The sequence below is a fragment of the Anas platyrhynchos genome, chromosome 16 (genome assembly GCF_047663525.1).
Source record: "Anas platyrhynchos isolate ZD024472 breed Pekin duck chromosome 16, IASCAAS_PekinDuck_T2T, whole genome shotgun sequence".
Taxonomy (NCBI): domain Eukaryota; kingdom Metazoa; phylum Chordata; class Aves; order Anseriformes; family Anatidae; genus Anas; species Anas platyrhynchos.
The window spans coordinates 3650839-3670622 of record NC_092602.1 but is presented as its reverse complement, the minus strand read 5'-3'; the positions used below and the strand labels follow the sequence as shown (position 1 = coordinate 3670622).

Genomic DNA, 19784 nt, shown 5'->3' with positions numbered 1-19784 from the left:
GTCTCTCTTCAAAGGAGGGCATTATGTTATGCCACCACTTCTCATGCTGTTCTTTTCTCCAGCAAGTTTCCATTATGACTGGAAAAAAAAAATCTGGCAGCCATCACCTCTGCTCTTTAATGACCTATGGTTGATTATTGAGATATTACTCACAGTTTAATTGTCTTCTCATGCTCTATCTAAATGAAAAGATGGATAGATACATAGATGGATATAAAGGTGAAGAGAGAGAAAGAGAGAGAAGGAGTCATTTGTGGTGATTAATGGCCCAAGCAGAGGCAGAAAGGGTGAGAAATTGCATTGAGCAGCAGCAGTTTACACCTTCCAAGATACTGACTTGCTCTAAAACATTTCTAATTACCAGAAATCAATGTATTGTCTGCTTGGCTTTAGTGTGCAGCTAAGGGAAAATTCACAAGATGCAATTAAAGCAAAGCTTACAGCTTGATGTTTCAGCTTCCAAGAGTCAAAAAAGTGAGTTTGAGCATATGTAACTTCAGAGACAGACCTAATTTTCCCCTCTTGCTGAGAAGATTCACATAGCAACAGTGAATGGGGCTTTCTTCAATTTGCTTTATCCTGTGTGTATTTAAGATAACCCTTTTTTTCCAGAATTTCATTTAGCTACTCATACTACAAACACAAGGACAGATGGTCACCAGATCAAACTTAATCAGCATTCTGTACGCTGGATTTCAAGCTTAGAAATTCATCTGGTTCTAGTAAAACACAGTCTGAAACCTGCCCGATGTTTAACTCAGCCACAGAATTGTATTACATTTCTAAGCCTTCCCGATCCTTACAGGAGATTGAGAAGGGAGCCATCAGGCATCTTTAAAAAGGGCTTGATTAGGAGTTTAATTATCAGCTATCAAAATCTGTTCTGTTGCTGGTGTCTCACTGAAGAGCAGCATTTTTAAAAGGGGTCTGCAGTTCTGTGTGTTTCTTCTTGGAATTCACCAGGGCTATGTGTAACCCTGGAGTAAGAGGATGCAGTTTCATGTACATCCCCTTACACCTTGCGGAATTCAGGGTCTGACCTCAGCAGTGTGCCCTCTGTCAAGGCAATTTGAACCATTTTCCCATGGCTTCTTCTCATTCCTGTTCTCATCAGACTTTCCTTTTCTGCCTCTCGTTGCTGGTGGTAGGGCAGCAGGGCTGAACTGCTCCCGTGTGCCCCCATCTCAAGGAGGTTTCCACAGGTTTCACTCTGTGTCCTTAAATCCTCTGTCCTTCAAGCTGGCGTGCTGATCTTCTTGCCCTCTTCAGAAACACGCAGCTATTTCATCCCTCCTGCCACAGCCTGTTGGAGATGTGTGTACCACTGCATCGAACTCTGCTGCCTTTATTTGCATAACTGTGGCATGGGGCTGACTGGCTAGAAACCAAAAACCACTCCAAATGGCACAGAGGCGACAGCCATCTGTGTCTTTTTCACATTCGGTTTCATTGTTTTAGGATCAAATCCAACCGCTGCAACCTACAGTAACTCTACACTTCTCGAGGCTCCGAGCTTTCCATATAGCACGATCTGTGGTTTCGCTGTGGAGAAGCAAACCTGGAAAAAAACTTGTTGGACTGGATCAGAAGTATTTTAGTTAGTGCAGCAGGAGCTGCCAGTGGTGAAAATAGCAGCCCTGGAGCATGAATGAACAGAGCGGTGTTTCCTTCTGTGTGCGTTAGACAATTTAAGCCTAACTCAGCATTATGGTTGTGCTGGACAGTGTGCTCTTGAGGTGTGTTTCCATTACCACGTAATAAATATAAATGTTTTTATGAGATACCCATGGATGGAAGGAATCTGAGGTTTGCTAAAGGTTAGTTTGATGATGTATATTCAAAGCCCTCCCGTTTGGCATTAATTAGTACAACGTAGTGTTTTGCAATTTCCCAGCACGGACACATCCAGATTGCTGCTAGGAATTGGAAGTGGCATCACCCACCACCCACTCCTCCACCCAGGCAGACAGCCCTGAGACAGTTCCTCCCTCGGATGAAGCTCGTGTATCCCTCACAGCCCCATGGCAAGGGGCATGCATGGGATTGCATGCACTCCATACTAAGGAAACACCTTGTGTAGGAGCTACTAGGGGGGCTAGGGTCTGCCCTTGCTAACAGCCAAGAGAGAAGGGGATATTTGCACTTTTCCTGCCTGTTTTGTCCTTGCTAGAACATCCAGGTGTAGGAAAATCACCTGCTGCCAGCCCCAAAGCTGCACAGAGAATTTAATGCTGTGCTAACCAAACTGCCAGGTGATGGAAACTTTTGACTCATGTGTTTCAATGGTATTGCATGGACCCTGTGATAAGGAAAGTACCAAATTTCATTCATATTCTCTTGCTCAGACATCCCACCGTGGTCAGGCTGACCCATCTGTTCCTTGCACTGCCCTGAGGGTGCTTCTGCCACTGACTTTGGGGCACTGTTGTTTTGTGTTCTCGGTGCAAAGGTTCTCGTTTGGTTTTTGCTCATTGCTGGTTACATCTCGCCTTGTACATGGGACCATTGGCCTCAGTGTTCTAGTGCTGGAGATGTTTCTTCTGTGCTAATTGCATTTACACATTCAATTACCCAGTAGCCATCAACTCGAGCAGCCCATATGGCGTGAAGGAGGCCCTTCCCAGTGAGTGAGGAATGCTTGGGACAGCGTGGAGCACAGGTGAGGCACAGAAATGGCCCCAAAGCCAGCCCCTCGGAGTGCCCATTGCACAGCCACCTTGGAGCCCGTGACCACCATCCCCATCCCCACAGCATCACAACCCCACTGTGTGCTCAGCCCTTCCCAGCACCATGGTTTCTGCCCACTCTCTGCAGTGCCATGGCAGGCTTCTCTGTACCACTTAATTGTCTTTTTATGCCTCCAGCCTCCCTCCAGATAAATTTATTATTTTTTTTTAACTCCGAAATACATTTGTAGCAAATAGATGCCAGCAGCTCCCAGTGCCAAGAAGATGCGGTGCTCCTTCTGCTTGCTCTGTTTTCCAGTGAACCGTATCATTTTGTGCTTGTTTCTCTGTGACCTTTGGAGCCCATTCAAAGTCATCTGCCTTTTGCTTTGATTTAATTTCAATCCAGCGCATGTTGCCAGCTGATTTGCTGCCTGTTTTTACACATTGCCAGCAAATCACCACCTCTTCATATTGTTCAGACAGTCATCAAATCTAGGCCTGCCAGCTCTTTTTGTTAATGGACTAGGAAGGCTTGGTACATCTAGCTGATGTGACCAGAACGGGACCAGAAAGCTGCTTAACCCCAGCTAGCAAATCTTTAAAGCACAATGTGGGACTTTTATGGCCAGAGCAGGGTCAGGCTTCACTGGGCAAAGCTTTTCAGCTGCTTGGTGTGGACCCAAAGTCTGCCTGTAAGTCTCCTGTACATCGCTTTTCTGCTGTGATTTAAAGAAGATGATTTAAGGACACGTGGTTACTGGTTAGATAGGATTGTGTCGGTTTTACAGAGCACAGTGAGTGCAGTGTTTGTCATACGTGGCCCACACCTCCTGTGCTTTCTGCTGAGATTTCACTTGTGTTCTTCCTCCTTTTGTTGGTTCTCTTCCCATAAATCACCAGAGTTAAAACACATCAGCGTTCCGCATGAGGTGGGGAAAGCCAGTAGCAACCCTTATACAAAAAGTTACCCACTTAGAAAACACGAGTGTAAACAAAAACAGTCTTTTTGAGTTCTTCTCACCAGAGGCATGCCCTGCAAACACAAAACAGGGCTGGCCTGAAAAAGGAGAGCAGGAACAGTGTATTTACAGGCAGAGACACTGAGGTCAGTGCCATGACACCTTGCCCTGCAGATGTCCCTGCCCTTGCTCACCAGATCAGCCCCTGATGGGATGGGGGCAGTTTGTGGGCTTAGCCGTTTGCCACATGGGGAGTTTTGCTGTCCTGCATTCAAGCCTGTCTCAGGGCCACATGCAGGAGGGATGTTCCTTCCAAGAGGGCTGAGCTGCTCTGGGCACCTGGGAGCCCCAGTACCTCTCACCCCAGCAGTTCACTGCCCCAGAACTGCAGGGACCTGCCTTAGCTGGGACCTGCCTTAGCAGCCGTGGGGCTGTGGGCTGCAACCCCAGCTCGTCCAGCACTTCCTGGCATGCACAGCTGAATACTGGGGAACTTTAATGTTCCTCCAGGCCGACAGAGCAGCCAGCAGGCTGCAGAGGTCAGGGGTTAGTCCTGGCTTGGCTTTGATACAGTCTTTTGAGCTGTCTGAATCTCAGGCGCTCCGTGTGCACAGTTACAGATCTGATCCCGATGGAAGCTCGTTTGGTTGCACAGCCATGTAACAGCGAGCTCAGTAACAGAGCATTTGCCAAGGTTTTGCATTTTGCACTCAGATCTGCACTGCTACCAGCATCCACGCTGCCAAGTCCGCCCACAGTCCTCCTGCCACCCACGGAGTCAGGCGCAGCGACACAAAGCCCGGTAATGCCTCACCTGGGGGCTACGAGCCTGAGGGGATGGCCACTAACACGGCCCAGGGAGCCCAGCACAGCCAGCCTGCCTTGTTCACAGCCTGCTGCAGGCACAGCTCAAACTTCTCATGAAAGGCTAAATAAAAAGGCACCACCAGTGCCCTGGGGCTGAAAAGCAGCCTGGGACGGGCCCATCTCTTGCTGTTCCAGTGCCCACATGTGGCCGAGCTCTGCATCTTTTCCTCTTTGCCTTCTTGCATCCAAGTGGAGGGCAAACTCTTTGCGAAGAAAGCAAGTGTCCTCTGGTGGCTGCAAGCAAAAAATGCATGTGGTGATACCCGGGCTAGGAACAGCATTGGAGTAGGAACGTTATGTGGAGTTTGCAACCTGACTTGTTTTAAAGATGGACAATAATCCAGCTGTGAAATGGAGCTACAAGCCGGCTGCCTGCAGCACGCAGCGTGGACAAAGGAGGGGTGTCAGGGTGTCAGTGCCTTCAGGCTGGGAGTGCAGGGCAGGGAGCAGCCCTTCTCCCTGAGCAATTCCCCCCGGACATCCCTGATAAGACACAAGATGGGACAGGCTGGAAGGGGCAGGACAGGGACAAGAGATCGGAGGTGCCCAAGGCACAGGAGCAGAAGACCTCCCCACCAGCATGAAACCCATTTCGGGCAGTCCCTGCAGGAAGGATGTGAGAGCAGGGGCCGGAATCCAGCATGCGCTTGGGCTCTGCGTTTCTGAAATAATCCCTCAGAGATCAATGGGGTTTCACATCTCTCCCCATCTGTTCTTAATCTGGTCGCTTGACAGATGCCAAACCACCATACCCTGTATGGAAAAACACAAAACAAAATACAAAACCTTCTATCTCGTGTAGTTTTGTTCAGAAACGTTCCCTGGAGCCCAGCTCTGTTTGCGCCCTGGCCGTGCGTGGAGGTCCCCGGAGGAACCTGCAGCAGGGGCAGATCTGCCACCAGCAGGGTTTCACAGCAAGGCCAGAAAGGGGGTGGTTGGGGCACAGCCTTGTGTCTGACGGAGCAGCTTTGTGTTCATGCAGTGATTCAAGCCGGTGATAATCTACTGCTGGCATCCCTCTAATGCCACGAAGCCTCTACCAACACCTCGGTCCTGTTGCTCCAGGTGCTGCAGGCTTGCACAGCCACTGACAGTCCCAGCCAGGCAGGAGGTGTGCGGAGAGAAGGCATCTGCCTCGCTAAAGGTCACAAATCAGTGGTAGGGCTGGATGGAAAATCAGTAGCCTGGACCCCCTAGGGGTTCGTGCCACTTGCTCACGCAGCCTTTTCTCCCAGCATTATCTCAGAGTTCATCCCTGCAAAATCTGCTGAGGACATGAGCAGCAGCGTTTTAATGGCATCCATGAATACTTTATTTAAGGCTGAGACTCAGCGACTGCAGTGCTGTCATTATCATTGGCTGGACCAAACCATCTCTGATAATAAATAATACAGGATTACTCCCAGCATCTAAAAATACCCTATCTTAAGCTGTTCCCATCCTCATCCTATCGATCAGAAGGGCTGAGTGTTCGCAACAGCTTATACAGTAAATGCAGTTTAACTTTCTTCTTACCAAATACTGCAAACTGTCTCTTTTCAGGACGCTGCCATGTAATTTACAGCTATATCACTAACTCCTTAATACTTGCCAGGTTCTTTGGAGCCCTTTGAAACCAAACACAATAGAAAGATGTGAGCCAACACTGACCACACGTTTCATGTCTGCAGGTTCCTACGTGCCTTTTTGGTCTTTTCAGCAAGCAAGCTAATGGAAACAATTCTGTATCTTCAAGGCAGGGTGATGAAGTTTCAGAGTTCCCCTGGCTAGTCACAAGAGAGAATTGATACAGCTCTACAGCAGCCAAATGCCCGTGCATCTCTGCATCTCAGGTTTACCATTAACCTCAGGTAAGAGGGAAGGGATGGAGAAATTTCCTCTTTGTATATAATTTACTTAATCCAAAACACAACCCCCCCCAGTCTGAAAACAGGTTTGAAAGAGTGACAGTTAAATGCCTGTGCGCTTTGTCCATGACCCTCAAGAACGGAGTACTTACATGAGGTTTGGATAAGCAGAAAGGAAGGCTGGGGGAAAACGGCATTATCTTGGGCTGCTAACAACATCCCATACGGTGCTCTGTTCTGATACAGCTTCACACTAGCATGTTAATTTATGTTAATTTATGCTAAGATAATAAATGTATTGTGGTTTAATAATGATAATTTATGTTAATTGCTGAAATGTGTTAATATAAATAATTATTAACAGGATGTTAATGAAGGAAAACATCCTGTGCCTCCCCAGTTTAGTGAAGGTAGGGGTTGGGGTGAAGGAGTTTCTCCTGGCTCACCTGGCATGTTTTGCTAGTACCTCCCAACTCCCTGAAACATCAAGAGGAACATCAGCGAAGAGAAACACAATATTTTTTAAATGTCTTCACAGCAGCAATCATAATAAAAATACAAACCTGGGGTTTGTAAAAGTGTAGCAGTAAAACCACAGACATCTTTACAACTCCCAGACACGCAGTGCTGCCCAGCAGCAAGCACAAAACCCTCCTGAATGCAAGGAACAAAACTATAACCATGGAACAGGCCTAATTGTGTTACTGCCTGGAAAACAAACAAACAAACAAACAAAAACTGCACATGACACCAATTTGCAGGTCATTACCATTCACCATCAGGATAGATGAAACAAAATCCCTTCATTTTTCCTCACCTAAAGACCACAGACGGGAGTTGTATGGAAGCAGGATGCTGCACCTCTTGGCTGGTTTAGGTTCCCAAAGCAAGCTCAGATCTTTGTGCTGTTTCCTGATCATTTAAACCCATTTTCTTTGCAAACCAGATTATAGGCATCTGTACTTCCCTAGCTAACAGTAAGCCTGTTTCGTTCATGGGAATAGAGATCATCTCTCTCAAAATGTGAGGCAAGCCCTCAGGCAATGTAGCTCAGCTTCCCAGTGTGCTCTGGCAGGTTATTTAATATTTCCATGCCTTGAATCTCCCATCTGCAAAAATGAATGCTGTATTCCTCCCACTCTTTGTCCAACAAAGCTTAAAGCTCTTCAAGGTGGCCATTGCTTATTAGGACGAGGCAAGGGGGAGCTGTGTCAGCAGCAGGCTGGTTGTGTGCAAGACAAGCCTGACCTTGGGCTGGCTGTGGGACTGCATGGAGCCAGTGGGTGATTCAGTGGGACACAAAGCAATCAGCAGGATTATAAAGCACAGAGTTTGGTTGCTGGAGGAGTTTCTAGACCCCCTGCAGTTGTTTGGGCTAGCACTTTTTGCTGTGCTTGGCTTTGTTCTCAGGTACAGCCAGGATCTGGAGCTGTCCACCTGCCTGCCTGCCTCGCTGGGGGAGGCATCAGCCTGCTGACCCCGGGACCTGCGGAGAGGATGGTACCGATTCAGCTATCGACAGCTTCAGTGACTCGTCTCTTCTTCTGCCATGGAAATGAACCCATGTGGTAGCAATGATGGGAAATTACTCAGAGAAAAGAAAAAAAAACTCAGCGTGAGCCAGGGCAAAAAGTCTAGAGTAAACACAGCCCCGGCCTAGCACCGTGCAGCTGTCAAGTCGCATTGCAGTAGGTTTCTTGATGCCGATGATTTAACGATTCTTTGGCCCAAGGGTACATCTCCCACTGCAAATCTGCTTCTCCAAAGCCGCTTTATCACTGACCTGAAAGGAAGCAATCATGGTCTGTGTGTAAATGTATGTGACGAGAGTTAATGCATGGTAATAGCTACAGCACATCTAGCGGGTTGGACAAAACGGAGAAGGTTCTCTGTCTGTATTTTGCTCCCTGAACATAGAGGTCACTGGCCTTTATCGTGATGATCTGTGATAGAACCCAGTAGGCAGAGCCTGGGCACACACACATAAATCTGTCAGTGATTGCTTGTGCACTTAGAATAGATTTTATTTTATTTATTTAGTTGTTTTTGGAAAAGCCTTAGAAACAAAAATGCAGATGGCACAGTTCATCTTTTGCCCCAGGAAAAAAAAAAAAAAAAAGAAGAAGTTTGGTCTTCTGTTACTTCCAAACTATTCACAATTTGTCCTTTGTCATTTGGGGATGGATTGTCTAAGCTCAGCTGCGTAGTTGAAGAGCTTTTTGAAAGCTGTTCTGGGCCCTAATCACACCATTTCTAATTGAAATGGGAACCCTTGCTCCCCGGGTCCCTGGGAAAGGCCTGTATAATTGAAAGGTGGGGACTGCTCTTGAGATTGTTAGGATTTGTACCATCACAGAATTCTGGCCAACATCCACCCCATGAATTATCGCTGAAAAATAACGGATTTTCTAAGTGTGTGCTTGGTAAAGTGCAGATAAGGGGCTGATCCAGCAAGGATCTGCTGCCTTCTCCCAGGCAGCAATTAGAGCAATGTTTTCCAATCAGGGAGCTGGTCAATTCACTTGCACATTTAATGGATGAGATAAGGGCAGCTTGCACTAAATTAGCTTTCTGGTGAATGTATGATAGATATCAAGGATGCGAAGCCCTTCTGGCCGCCCGCTGCTGCAGGGAGCTGCCTGCGTGTAGCAAGGCCAGGCAGATCTATTTAGAGATGATGCTCTTGTACTAAAAACAAACAGGGATGCTCCTGAGCATCCCACTGTAGAGCAAAGGACTGCTTAAGGCAGCGATAGCCAGCATGCTGCCTCTGGGAGCCGGCTGATGACCACGCTGTGCTCAGCACTGTTTCACCAACAGCGACCCACGCTGCAGCAATGTTGCAAAAAGGATCTCTTGTTGTGCCTCCCTCTGTGCTTGGCTCTCGGCAGCCTGCTCCCATCCTCCAACCCTGGATCAGGCACCTCCTGGATCCTGACCTGCTTTCTCCAGTTCTGTTCCTCAGTAGATGTCTGAGCCCCTGTTTCAGCCCCTGTCATCAGATGCTATTTGTTTTGCAGCAGGGGGCTTTGTCTCGCACCAGGAACCCCACTGGCCTAAGTGTTGTGGAAACAAAGGTGAAACAACAATAACTAAAACCAGTCTCTGCCTTAAGGAGATGGCAGCACCTCCCTTATTTCTTTCAACTGCTGTAAATAAATCCTTGGTCATGGCACTGTTTTCCAGAGGACAATAAAAGGAACTGTTGTCACTCCCTGACACCAACTTTTCCTGCCATTCAGTAAGTCTTCTCCCCCTTCTCTTAATCTTCATTTTGTTAAAAATCAGATCTCATCTGATGACTGCTAATTATCTTAGAGGCTGTTGGTAAGATGCAGCAGAGGAACCGAAGGCAACACTCCAGCACAGGGCTGCAGGAGTAATGCTGGCCTGCCACAACTGGGGTATTTTCACTGATGCCATCCGAATAGGATGTCTGATGGCAGAGGTACTAAATGAGGACTAGTATAGACGTGTCTCATACATGCACTTATGTACATTTGGTTCTGATTTTTGGAGTCTTCCCTTTGGATTCGGGAGGGATCACATCACCCGTCAGATTTTAACATTTTGCTTGAATTTCATCCCAGCTGTTGTTCCTCGCTCTGCCGCAAGCTCTGGAAGAGGCTCTGCACAATTTTCTTCCCTCGTCCCGCTCCCAGCATCACCCTGCTGCCAAGAGGAGAGGACTCATGCAACCTGCAGGCTGCCTGCATGCAGGGGGTGGCAGCTGCTCCGGCACTGTCTTCTTTCCACCGGGGTGAATGTGAAGCTAATCCCAGCTTCTCGTCTCAGCCACACTGATCTAGTTAACGGTAACGCCTTTGGCTTTAGGGAATGGAGGAGTCTGGATTTAGATCTGCATCACCAGAAGCAAAACGCGGCCAGCAGTGTGTGCTGGTGTCACAGATGCATGGCAAAGTGAAACAACATCCACAGGCAGCATCCCAGGAGAGGTGACAAACCCCTTCTGCTTCCAGCCCTGCAGCCTGCTGCTGTCTCCTCTCCTTGAAATCTGTGCTCTTTAAAAAGCAAGTGACAGAAAGTAGAGGGGCACCTTAAAAAACAAATAGACAGCAATAGGGGGAAGATACACTGCCTCTAAGGTCCTGGAAAATCTCTATCCCTGCTCCTAGGAAGGCCTGGAGAGCAAACCCAAGACTACAGAAAGCACGGGGTAAGAGGCAGATCATCTGAGACAGGTACAGGACAGCATCAGCCTTGCCCCCACCTCTCCCTGACACTCGTCTCCCATTAATTAATTAGCTTGGACCTTTTAAAGTGTACGTGGCCCCTCAACCAAGTACAAACTGATTTCCACTCATCCTTACCCAGTCCCTCTCTCTGTCCCCAGGCAGCATGGCACAGAGAAGAGCTCCTGCTGCTGCCGGCACTGCTGGGAGCCTTCTGCCTGCATGGGCATTACACTGCCTGCTCAGGCTTTGCAGCCGCTTGGTTTATTTCTATATATAAACTTCAGAGATGCTTCCAGCACAGCACAGCCAGCCTGAAGAGGGCACGCAGGGCTGCGTGGTGTGGGATCAGCGCGGTTCTCCAGCTACTCCCAAGCAAACTGGCCGACCTGTGCTTAGCAGCAGGGTACTGGCAGTCTGCAGATGCTTGCATCCCGTCAGATCCAGGTAAATCCACTGCTGCAAGGAGTTCCCCGCTCTGCAGAGCCTGACTGTGTGGTTGAATAAGCCATAAAGGGACAGAGGTCTTTGAACCGACAGCCAGGACTCGGAGGTCTACAGATCGGGTGGCTGCTTGCTGGATTTTCTTCCTGATCCGGTCAAATCATGGGAGTCAGATCTGGGATTTATCTCAGTTTCCTCATCTGACCCTGGGGTGGTTGCTTAGAGCCCATCTTCAAAAGAGTGCCTGCGTTTTTCAGAGGCAGCTCTAATTGGGAAGCACTGACAATTACACAAGAGGCATGGCCACAGGCAGCACAGGTAGGGCCTGGAGGACTGCTGCACAGCAAGTCACAGCTCCTTGTGATCCCTGATGGAGAGTTTACTGGAGGGCACTCCTGTCTTAAGGGCCTGGATTTACCCTTTGCTGACCTGTTGATTTGCATTTTGGGGACAAAACCCTTGGCCAAGAGTTGTGGTCAGGGCCTGAACTTCCTCCCCTTCTGCAAGGAGGAGCCACTGAGCACAGTTAGCTGTACTACTCAGCACCCTTTTTTTATAAGAGCTCTGCAGATATTCATGGCACGTTAATTACCAAGCTGGCAGCACCCTGCACAACCAAGATATTTCCGTTTCGAACACGAAAAGTGGGGCAGCTCAGCATGCCACTCACCTGGCAGCTGATGCAGCTGCTGAAGCAGAGCCACCAACTGGGGTGACATTTGCAGGCTGAAACCTCACAGAATGAAAACTTCAGAGAAACCAGGGGGCAAGCTGAAAAAATGGCACTGTTAAGCACTATTTCTAGTTCATTTCTAAATGTCTGTGCTTTTGTCCTTTTGTTTCCAGCACACTGTTGGGTTGCAGGCATCTCTTTCTCTTGGCTGAACGTCACACTCCCAAGGGCAGTTCATAAAAAGCAGTTTCTGTCCAGCAACACGGCTGGGGGGTTCCTTCATCTGTGTTAGGTTATTAAGGACCCATATTGAATTTAACATCCTCCCGTCTTCCCTGCCAGGATGAGTCAAACAGCCAAATGCATTTCTCTCCTGGCGCGAGTCCTAAGTGAATCAGCTCCTCAGACCATTCCTTCATCACCTAACGGGATCTTAAATTAAGAGTCCACCCTGTTACAGCCTGTTTTATATAAAAAGCTGGATGGATCTGAGATAAAATGGAAGGAAATCCACGAGTGGGAGAGGGCTTGTTCGGCTCTGGCTGACCTTGCCGGCCGGTTCCTGCGCATCCCTGCACAGCCTCCTCTCTGCTCGTCGTTTCACTCCTAGATTCCCACTTAACGCTTATCCATTTAAAACTTATCCTTTATTTTTGGTTTTAGCTTTGCTAACTAAGAACTAATAAGCCTTCTGGAAAATATTTCCCTCTAGACGACGTGCTGCATTTACCCCAGCTCCAGGAGCCATACACTGCAAAGCACACGTAGATCATCCTCCATTGGCTTATGTGCAACTGAATCATGCTAAGGAGTCATAGACCCATCAGCTTGCTGCTTCATGCTCAGTTTGGTTTGGGGTAAGTTTTGAAATGCGTATATTGAAATATACCCAACCTGTGTTGGGCATGCTTCTTTTTCCTTAGAACATCATCAAGTTTCTGTGTCTTCATTCTGAAGTCCCCCATAACAAAGTATTTTATTTCCATTACAAACACAGAAAAGCCACAATCTGCGTGCAAGGCAAAGCTTCAGCTCTCCCCATGCATTCACAGGGCCAATGTCCTAGTGATGGCCAAGTCCCCGACTGCCCCAACCTCAGTGCGTTTGTTGGGTGTGGGGGGGATTTTGGGCGTCTTGATGCTCACGTGAACTCGTATGAGCAGACAGAAATGTGATTGTGTTACTCGGCCTCATCTCACGTGGCTTCGTGCAGCCAGCACAGATGCACAGACATCCAGGGCTGCGCATCCAGGATGTGCCCAGCTGGTGTGAGTGCAGCTCACGTGCATGCGTCGGTGCAGAAAGCAGCGCACAAACACGGTGCACGTGCAGAGGTGCGCACGGAGCGCAGAGCCACCCCCAGCAGCACACCCATGCGAGGGTCCTGATGCAGCTGTGCCTATTTCAGATATCCTGCAGCAAAGCGCACACACGTGCGGCCGGGAGCAAAAAAAAAAAAAAAAAAAATTGGCACAAAAATCCCCCAAATTCGGCTGCTGCAACACGCACGGCCCCCATTCCCGCCCGCAGGCTGCACACGCGCCGTGCACGCGCTCCGCGCTGCAGCCACGCGCGCGAGCCCCCTGCAGCCGCCGCGCGCTTCCCGCGCCCCCCGCGCGCGCTTCCCGCTCCTCAGCGCGCGGCCAGGTCCCGTCCCCCCCCCCCCCATTCCGTGGGCGGGAACGCGGTAACGGCCGCTGCCCCCCCCCCCCCCGTTGCCATAGCGCCGGGCCGGGCTGCCGCAACCGCACCTGCGCCTGCGCCGCCGCCGCCCCCGGCCCCGTCCGTGTCCCCCCCGCCCCCCCCCCTCCGCCACCGCCGCCGCCGGTGAGCGCCGGCCCCGCGGGGCTCCGGCGGGCGCCATGAGCCGCGGCTGAGGGCTGAGCGCTGCCGGCCGCCGAGGGGCCGAAGGCAGGTGAGGGGCGGCCCGAGGTGGGGGGTGGCGGGGCTGCGGCTGAGGGGATGCGGCCCCAACGGCTCCGCGTTGTCGTCGTTCCCCCCCCCGCTGTCGTGAGGGGCTGAGGGGATCCCCCCGGCCTTTGTGAGGCGGCCCCGGGGCGGCGGCGGTGAGGTGAGGTGAGGTGAGGAGAGGAGCGGGGGGGGGGTTGGCCGGGGGCTGGGCGGCCCCGCTTCGTGTTCCTGAGGGGAGGAGGAGGAGGAGGGCGGCTGCCGGCTCCTTGCTGGCCGGGGACCTCGGTCTGGGTGCCCCCGGCCCCGGGGAGCCGCCCCCGTTTTTCTCTCCCTGTCTGGAAAACGCAGCTCGGCGCTGCCGCCCCCCGCCCCGGGTTTTGCTTGGCGGCCTTAGCGCTGCCCTTGTGCCGGTAAGGCAGGAGCAGGTGGGTGGGGAGCGACCCTGGGCTGAGGCGAGCGGGTTCCTCCCTGGCAGCAAAGAAATGCGGCGCGACATCGGACATGGAGAGCTGCCAGCTGCGGGGAGGCTCTGCCAGCCGAGCCCTGGGGTGGGACACGGGAGGAAGGAAGGAGGGGCGCTGCCTCCGGGGGTGACAGCAGCAGGGTGGGAGCTTGGCAGCAAAACTGGGCAGAGCCGAGCCCGTGGAGGTAAATGAAAGCCCAGACGCCGAGGCGGCCTTGGAGGGTGGAATTGGCCGTTTTGATCTGCATTGCAGGTGCACAGGAGGCACACAGGGTACTTGTTGGCTTTGCCTCGGTGGTAAGATGCTCAGGCTTAAAAGGCTTTATTGAGGCTTTGGCAATATAAACTATGCTCCTTGACGTAATAAATAAATAAACAGACTAAATACAGTGCATTTTTTCTGTATAACTTGCTCGTTAGCTAATGTAATTCTGTAGTGCTTTATTGTGACTGAACCTCTGCGGGAAGCTGGACATTTATGCTCTTAAACAAAAACAGACATTTGTGCTCTTGAATTGAGCATCACTTTTTGATTTATTTAAAGCTAGCGTTTTTTAAGCAGATAATAAAAGACTTGTAATTATGTGAATGTTGTGCTGATGTTCCAGCAGTGATTTTTAGTGAAAAAGGGCTGTAACAGAGGAAAGTATCATCTGCTTAAGCAGAAAATATTGATTATATAATATGTAGAAATATTAGAAAATTGGCTGAACTGATGCATAACTGTTTGTTTTCATCCTATTGCCATACTTCTGCTTTGTGTATCTGTAAAGTTTCCGCCCCTATCGCCTTAGAAAAGACAAAGGCCTCGTGACCAGTCCAAATGCTCAATGCAGTTTTAAGTCCAGTGGTTGCTGTAAACTCAGAAATAGCAATCTTATTTCATTCCATAAAGCTCTTTCCTTTACTTAAGATTCCAGGTATAATTGCATACTTCTAAGGTTTCTAAATTATTTTTAAATGTATTTAAAATGTATATTCTTTATCATTCTAATTACAAAAATCAAGCTCTTCTTCCATATGCCCTAATTCAAGGGGCTGTAGGCATTAAGGGCAATATATTTGTTTGTTCACATCTGCCACATTAGTGGGTCCTTTAACAGCAGCAGGGAGAAGAAAAACTCCCTGGTCCTATTATTGCAGAATGTGAAGCATAATGTACGGTAAAATATTTTTGGAACATTAGTACAACTGTAGCCCCTCTACTTTACTGTTTACAAACTAGTTTGCCTTTAATACCATTACGCACTGATTTCTAAGTGTGTTATTGCTTTGCCATGGGTTAAGAAATTGTGTTTTAAAATTGCAAAATCCTCAAGCTTATATTCTCAAGATTCACAATGTATTGCAACGCTTACTTGTGTAAACAGAATGCTGTTATGTAATCCATTTTTTGCTCAAGTTCACGTTTCACCTCATTTTTTGTAGTAAAAAAAAAAAAAAACATAGCAAATTGTAAACATCTTTCTGAAATAGTTCATAATGCTTGAGATCTTTTTGGTGACAAGTAACAAGTGACACTATGTATTTGTGTATCTGTGTAAATGCGTCTGTTAGTAACTAACAGCAGTGGGTTTTTAACAGGCAGCAACTTACTGAAGAAATCCCTGTGTCGGGTAGCTTACTGTTGTGCTTTAGGGGAAATAGGGGTAGTCGGAGTAGACAAGTGCATAGATCTTCCTTGTTTTCCTGCTGCTGGTTGTTTGAAAAACAAAGTCACAGGCTGAGAAAAGAAAGACCTAAGGGTGTTGGTGTTGAGAAAAGGCGGTTGCATGAACCATCTGTGGTCTGGCTGTCTGCAGCTTTGTTCATGTCAGTTTTCTGCAGCATACAATAAAACGTGTGTGTGCTTGGAGTGGCTGTGAGATGTAGAAAAGCACAGGTTTGTGTGCCTTATTTCTGCTTCCACACTGTCGGCAGTGGAAGCATGCTGCAGTCAGCTGGTGCTGTGCAGCTGCCAGCAGCGTGGGCAGGCCGGGCTGTGGCAGCGCTGGTCCTGTCCCTTGGAGACGTGGTGCTGAGCGCCAGGGTGGAGCCCGAGCGCGGCGCTTGCCCTTTGTTCAAGCAGGAGGCTGTCATCAGAGCCTGGCTTCCCTTTGCATCCGCAGCATGCCAGAACACTCCCAGCTCCTTTCGTGTGCGTATGTCTAACACACCACCTGAAAGAGCAACTGAAGATGATGAGTGCTGTATTTTGGAGAGCCGGGTTTGGGTGTTGGTGTTCAGGTGCTGCCTGCTGCACCTTGTCTCCAATTCCTGCACTTCTCTGAGAGCCGGTATCCTTCATATATCTGGTTGTAGTATCTTTAGTGAGCGTGTGCCTGATCTGTTGTTGTTCATTTTTAAATGATAGCAAAACTGTTTTCTTCTAAGTGAAGCTGTCCAGCAGTCTGATAATGGGTGTTGGTCAGTATCTCCATGGGATCAGTAACGTTGTCTGGGGATGCTGCACCAGCTTGTTTCCCTTGATGATATGAAGGAGCATGGTATTATAAATGGGAGCAGTACATTTACATGCTACGAGAAGTTAGAGATGTGGCAAATCTTTTCTGAAAATAATGTATTCTGAGTGCATTGGAATATCTGTAAGCTGGTTTTAAAATAGTCTTTTTTATTAAAAAAAAAAAAAAAGCCTTTTATTTGGATCCCTTTCCTTCCTGCTGTTGAGGAGCACGTTTATTCTCATTTCACTCCTAGGAAAACTTGGGGTGTTACTTGAAAATACCATTAAAATATCTCGCTGTTTGTCAGTCTTAATTATGTGTGTGAGAGCCAGGATTCAAGATAAAAGTTATTTAAAAGTATTGATTGACTGAAAACTGGAACTTTTCATGACTTCCACCCAAATAGAACAGTGCTGAAGGGATGCAAGACACAGACTCCTGATAGCTCTTGAACAGGAGACGTTTATTGCCCTTTTTCACTAGTACATTTACTTTCCCCATAGCCCCACGCGCTGTCCTCACGCCCGAATCTGTCATACAGTTGGTTAGAGACCCTCAGACACGCGCCTTGAGCCAGCCAGCAAGTGGCCAATGCCCAAAGCTCATCTTTAACACTGTAGCCAATTTACTTTTATCTCAACCTTGCTCGAGTTTTTGTTTCTACCGCTCGTTTCCTCATTCTCTCTAATTCAGGGACATGTGAAACAGCGCGAAGCCACCTGCAAATTCCTTTCCCACAAGTGCCTGCCTGTAGAAAGGCTGAAGGTTCACCAGGGAAGGTAGCTCCTGGTAATTCGAGGCGGTGCCCAGAGGGAGGGCACACAAGGTGTCATTGATCACACCACTGTGGGACAGAGGTGTCACACGTAGGGGGTGTCTGTGTGGAAAAAGCCTGAATGATGTCATTAGTGGCAGGTTTCCTTTGTAACACAAGTATATGTGCTTGTTTGCTTTCCGTTCCTCATGAAAACTTGATTCAAGCTCTGTTAGCTTTGCTGTCTTCCAGGTACCTGAGTTATGTAGGTAAGAGTACAAGGTACCTAGGTCTCAGCATCATATTATTTAATAAAAAATCTTGTACTTTTTTATGGGGAGAACTTAGACATAGGTAATCACTGCCACTAGGTTCCTGTCAGCAGCAGCTCTCAAAACCTTTACTTCAGCAAAATGGAGAGTAATTTTCATCTGTTTGATTGTTCTCAAACAATCAAATCGATGCCTTAGGAAACAACTGTCACAGAATGCTTTAGAGAACAAACATACTCCTCAGCCTGTTAAACTTGCCTGGAAAAATGTTGTTTTATTCTGCAGAGCAGTTCAAGTAGCTGTGCTCTGCAGCGGGGTCCAGCCAGTTCTCTTGATGCTTTTCATCTTGGGTGAACTCTGAAAATCATGCCCTCTGCTGTCCTCGCAGTGGGAGCTTGAGTTCAGGGCAGTGCTAGGAGCTGGCACTGCTGCCTCAGGACGCACTTGTGCCCATCCCACTCGCCTGCTCCGCTCACCCGTTTTCCCCTGCCCTTCAGGTGGCTGCAGTGTGAATCCCTCAGTGAAAACCAGTCAGTGGGAAGGTGGCTCTGTGTCAGTGGGACCACTTCCCCGGCCTGCAGCACTAGGCAGTCCAGGGGAAGGTGGATTTGGAGCATTTCACAAACGTGGCAGTGAACTTGCTCGGTATATCCGAGTGGAAGGTGTGAGGCAAAGTCATGGCTAGTCTGGATAGCCATGCACAATTGCGTATCTGCATCGTGGCAGGTTATTTTTCTACTAAGTGGGAGGAGAAAAAAAGAAGTCACTTATGTGAAACCAGCCATAATAATTGCTTTGGTTGGCATTTCATTAAGCCTTTAGAACTGGGACGTTTTAAAATGACACACATACATCTTCTGTGACTTCTTTCTGTGATTCACACATCGTTTACTGGTCATAGAGAGTGAACTCAAAAGATAGCACAAAGTTGTGTTCATAGGGGAAAAAACTGACTTTTCCATCACGGTATAATTTCTAAGCGTAAGTTTGGAGTTGTACTTAACATACCCTTCTACACCTCCCACAGGTGCTATGCAAGGTGAAGGCCTGATTTAGCTTTAACTGAAGCCGGAGAACTTAATGACTGAAAGTAATAGGATCAGAGTCATTCTTATGTGTAACACTGATATTATGTTAGTGTTGGGGGGAATTGGAGACTAACTTCCTTTTCATTGCCCTTCTTGCAAAAGCAACTGGCTTTAGTAGAAAGAGCAGTATGTTTCTTTCCAATATTATAACCGACCAGTTGTGATTGGGGTGCAATTTATGAAAGCTTTGATGGAGGCTGTATTAAAGTGACAAACTCCTTCCTCCCCGGGATGAGTGGAGGGGTGAATAAAATAGAAAATCCACTCATCAGGAGCTACTGATGAGAGCCTGCCAGTTCTGCTAAATTACCCCTTTACTCATGAGGGGTTTTAATATAACTTAAAAAAAAAATCATCGTTAAAGAAGAGTATTGTTTTTGAAGTAATTGGTGCTACTTAGGTGATGCCTTCCCCATTTCCCTAACGCCCAACTTTAGTCATTTCCAGTGTTTTCTGCCAGAGTAAGCCCTTTCTTCTTGACAGCCATAGCATCGGTTGCCATAGTGTTGGGATACCTTGGTAACAGTCGGAAAATATGCAGGTCTAAAATGCCGCTGCAGGACCGCTTCACTTCAATGTGATTCTCTTCCAGTCTCTGGCATACCAGTGGTCTTACCGTTGGCTTATTTTTAGTCTGCTTCCACTGTGACGGCCCCAGGGTGGTGCGGTCTCAAGGACGGGAACTGTGTTTGTTGTCCCTGTCAGTCCTCGTGGCTTCACACAGGGCAGCGTGTAAGCAGTCGGTGGTTCCTGCACCACCAGCCTGTTAGGTTAAGGCATCTGGAGGAATGAAAGCGTTGCTACCAGAGATGTGTCCTCTTAATTATTCTTCCTGCTGCCATACCCACTGCTGTTACAGTAACAAAATTTTATTCTTTTTACTAAAATATTAAAACTCTACTTCCTCAGGGATATTCAGAGATTCCATGTAAAGAGTCTGCAGAATCCCTGATCACAAAATGAAGAGGAAATGGGGTGGAAAAACTACCCAGTGAAACAACATCAAAAAGTGTTAGAAATAGAAGGGGTGCTGAGAAAACGGTCATCCTTCCTCTGGGAGGGGGGTGGCACATTTCATCTTTGCCTTCAGCTGTTTCCAGGAAAGAACTAATTTTGTCTGGCTTTAAAGACATAAACCAAAAGAGTGTGAGAACAGCATCCTGGGACCACAGCTAGATGTGATAAGAGCTGATAGACATT

At 48.3% G+C, this 19784-nt stretch overlaps 1 protein-coding gene across 7 annotated transcripts in view; it reads left to right on the top strand.

Moving 5' to 3' along the window:
• The window catches only part of CCDC92 (coiled-coil domain containing 92), a 66810-nt gene that overhangs the window by 35227 nt on the left and 11799 nt on the right, over positions 1–19784 (top strand). For 2 of the 7 annotated variants that reach the window (XM_027469778.3, XM_027469777.3), the window contains exon 1: positions 13418–13563. Coding sequence is in view for 2 of the 7 variants with exons in the window: in XM_072024418.1 (XP_071880519.1) it covers positions 12491–12509 (19 nt within the window). In the remaining 5 variants the exon portion in view is untranslated. Of the gene's footprint in view, positions 1–2578; positions 2660–6165; positions 6346–9930; positions 10983–12357; positions 12510–13407; positions 13568–19784 lie in introns of those variants that run through there. The other 5 variants (XM_072024418.1, XM_013096462.5, XM_013096463.5 and 2 more) reach the window with 5 other exon arrangements.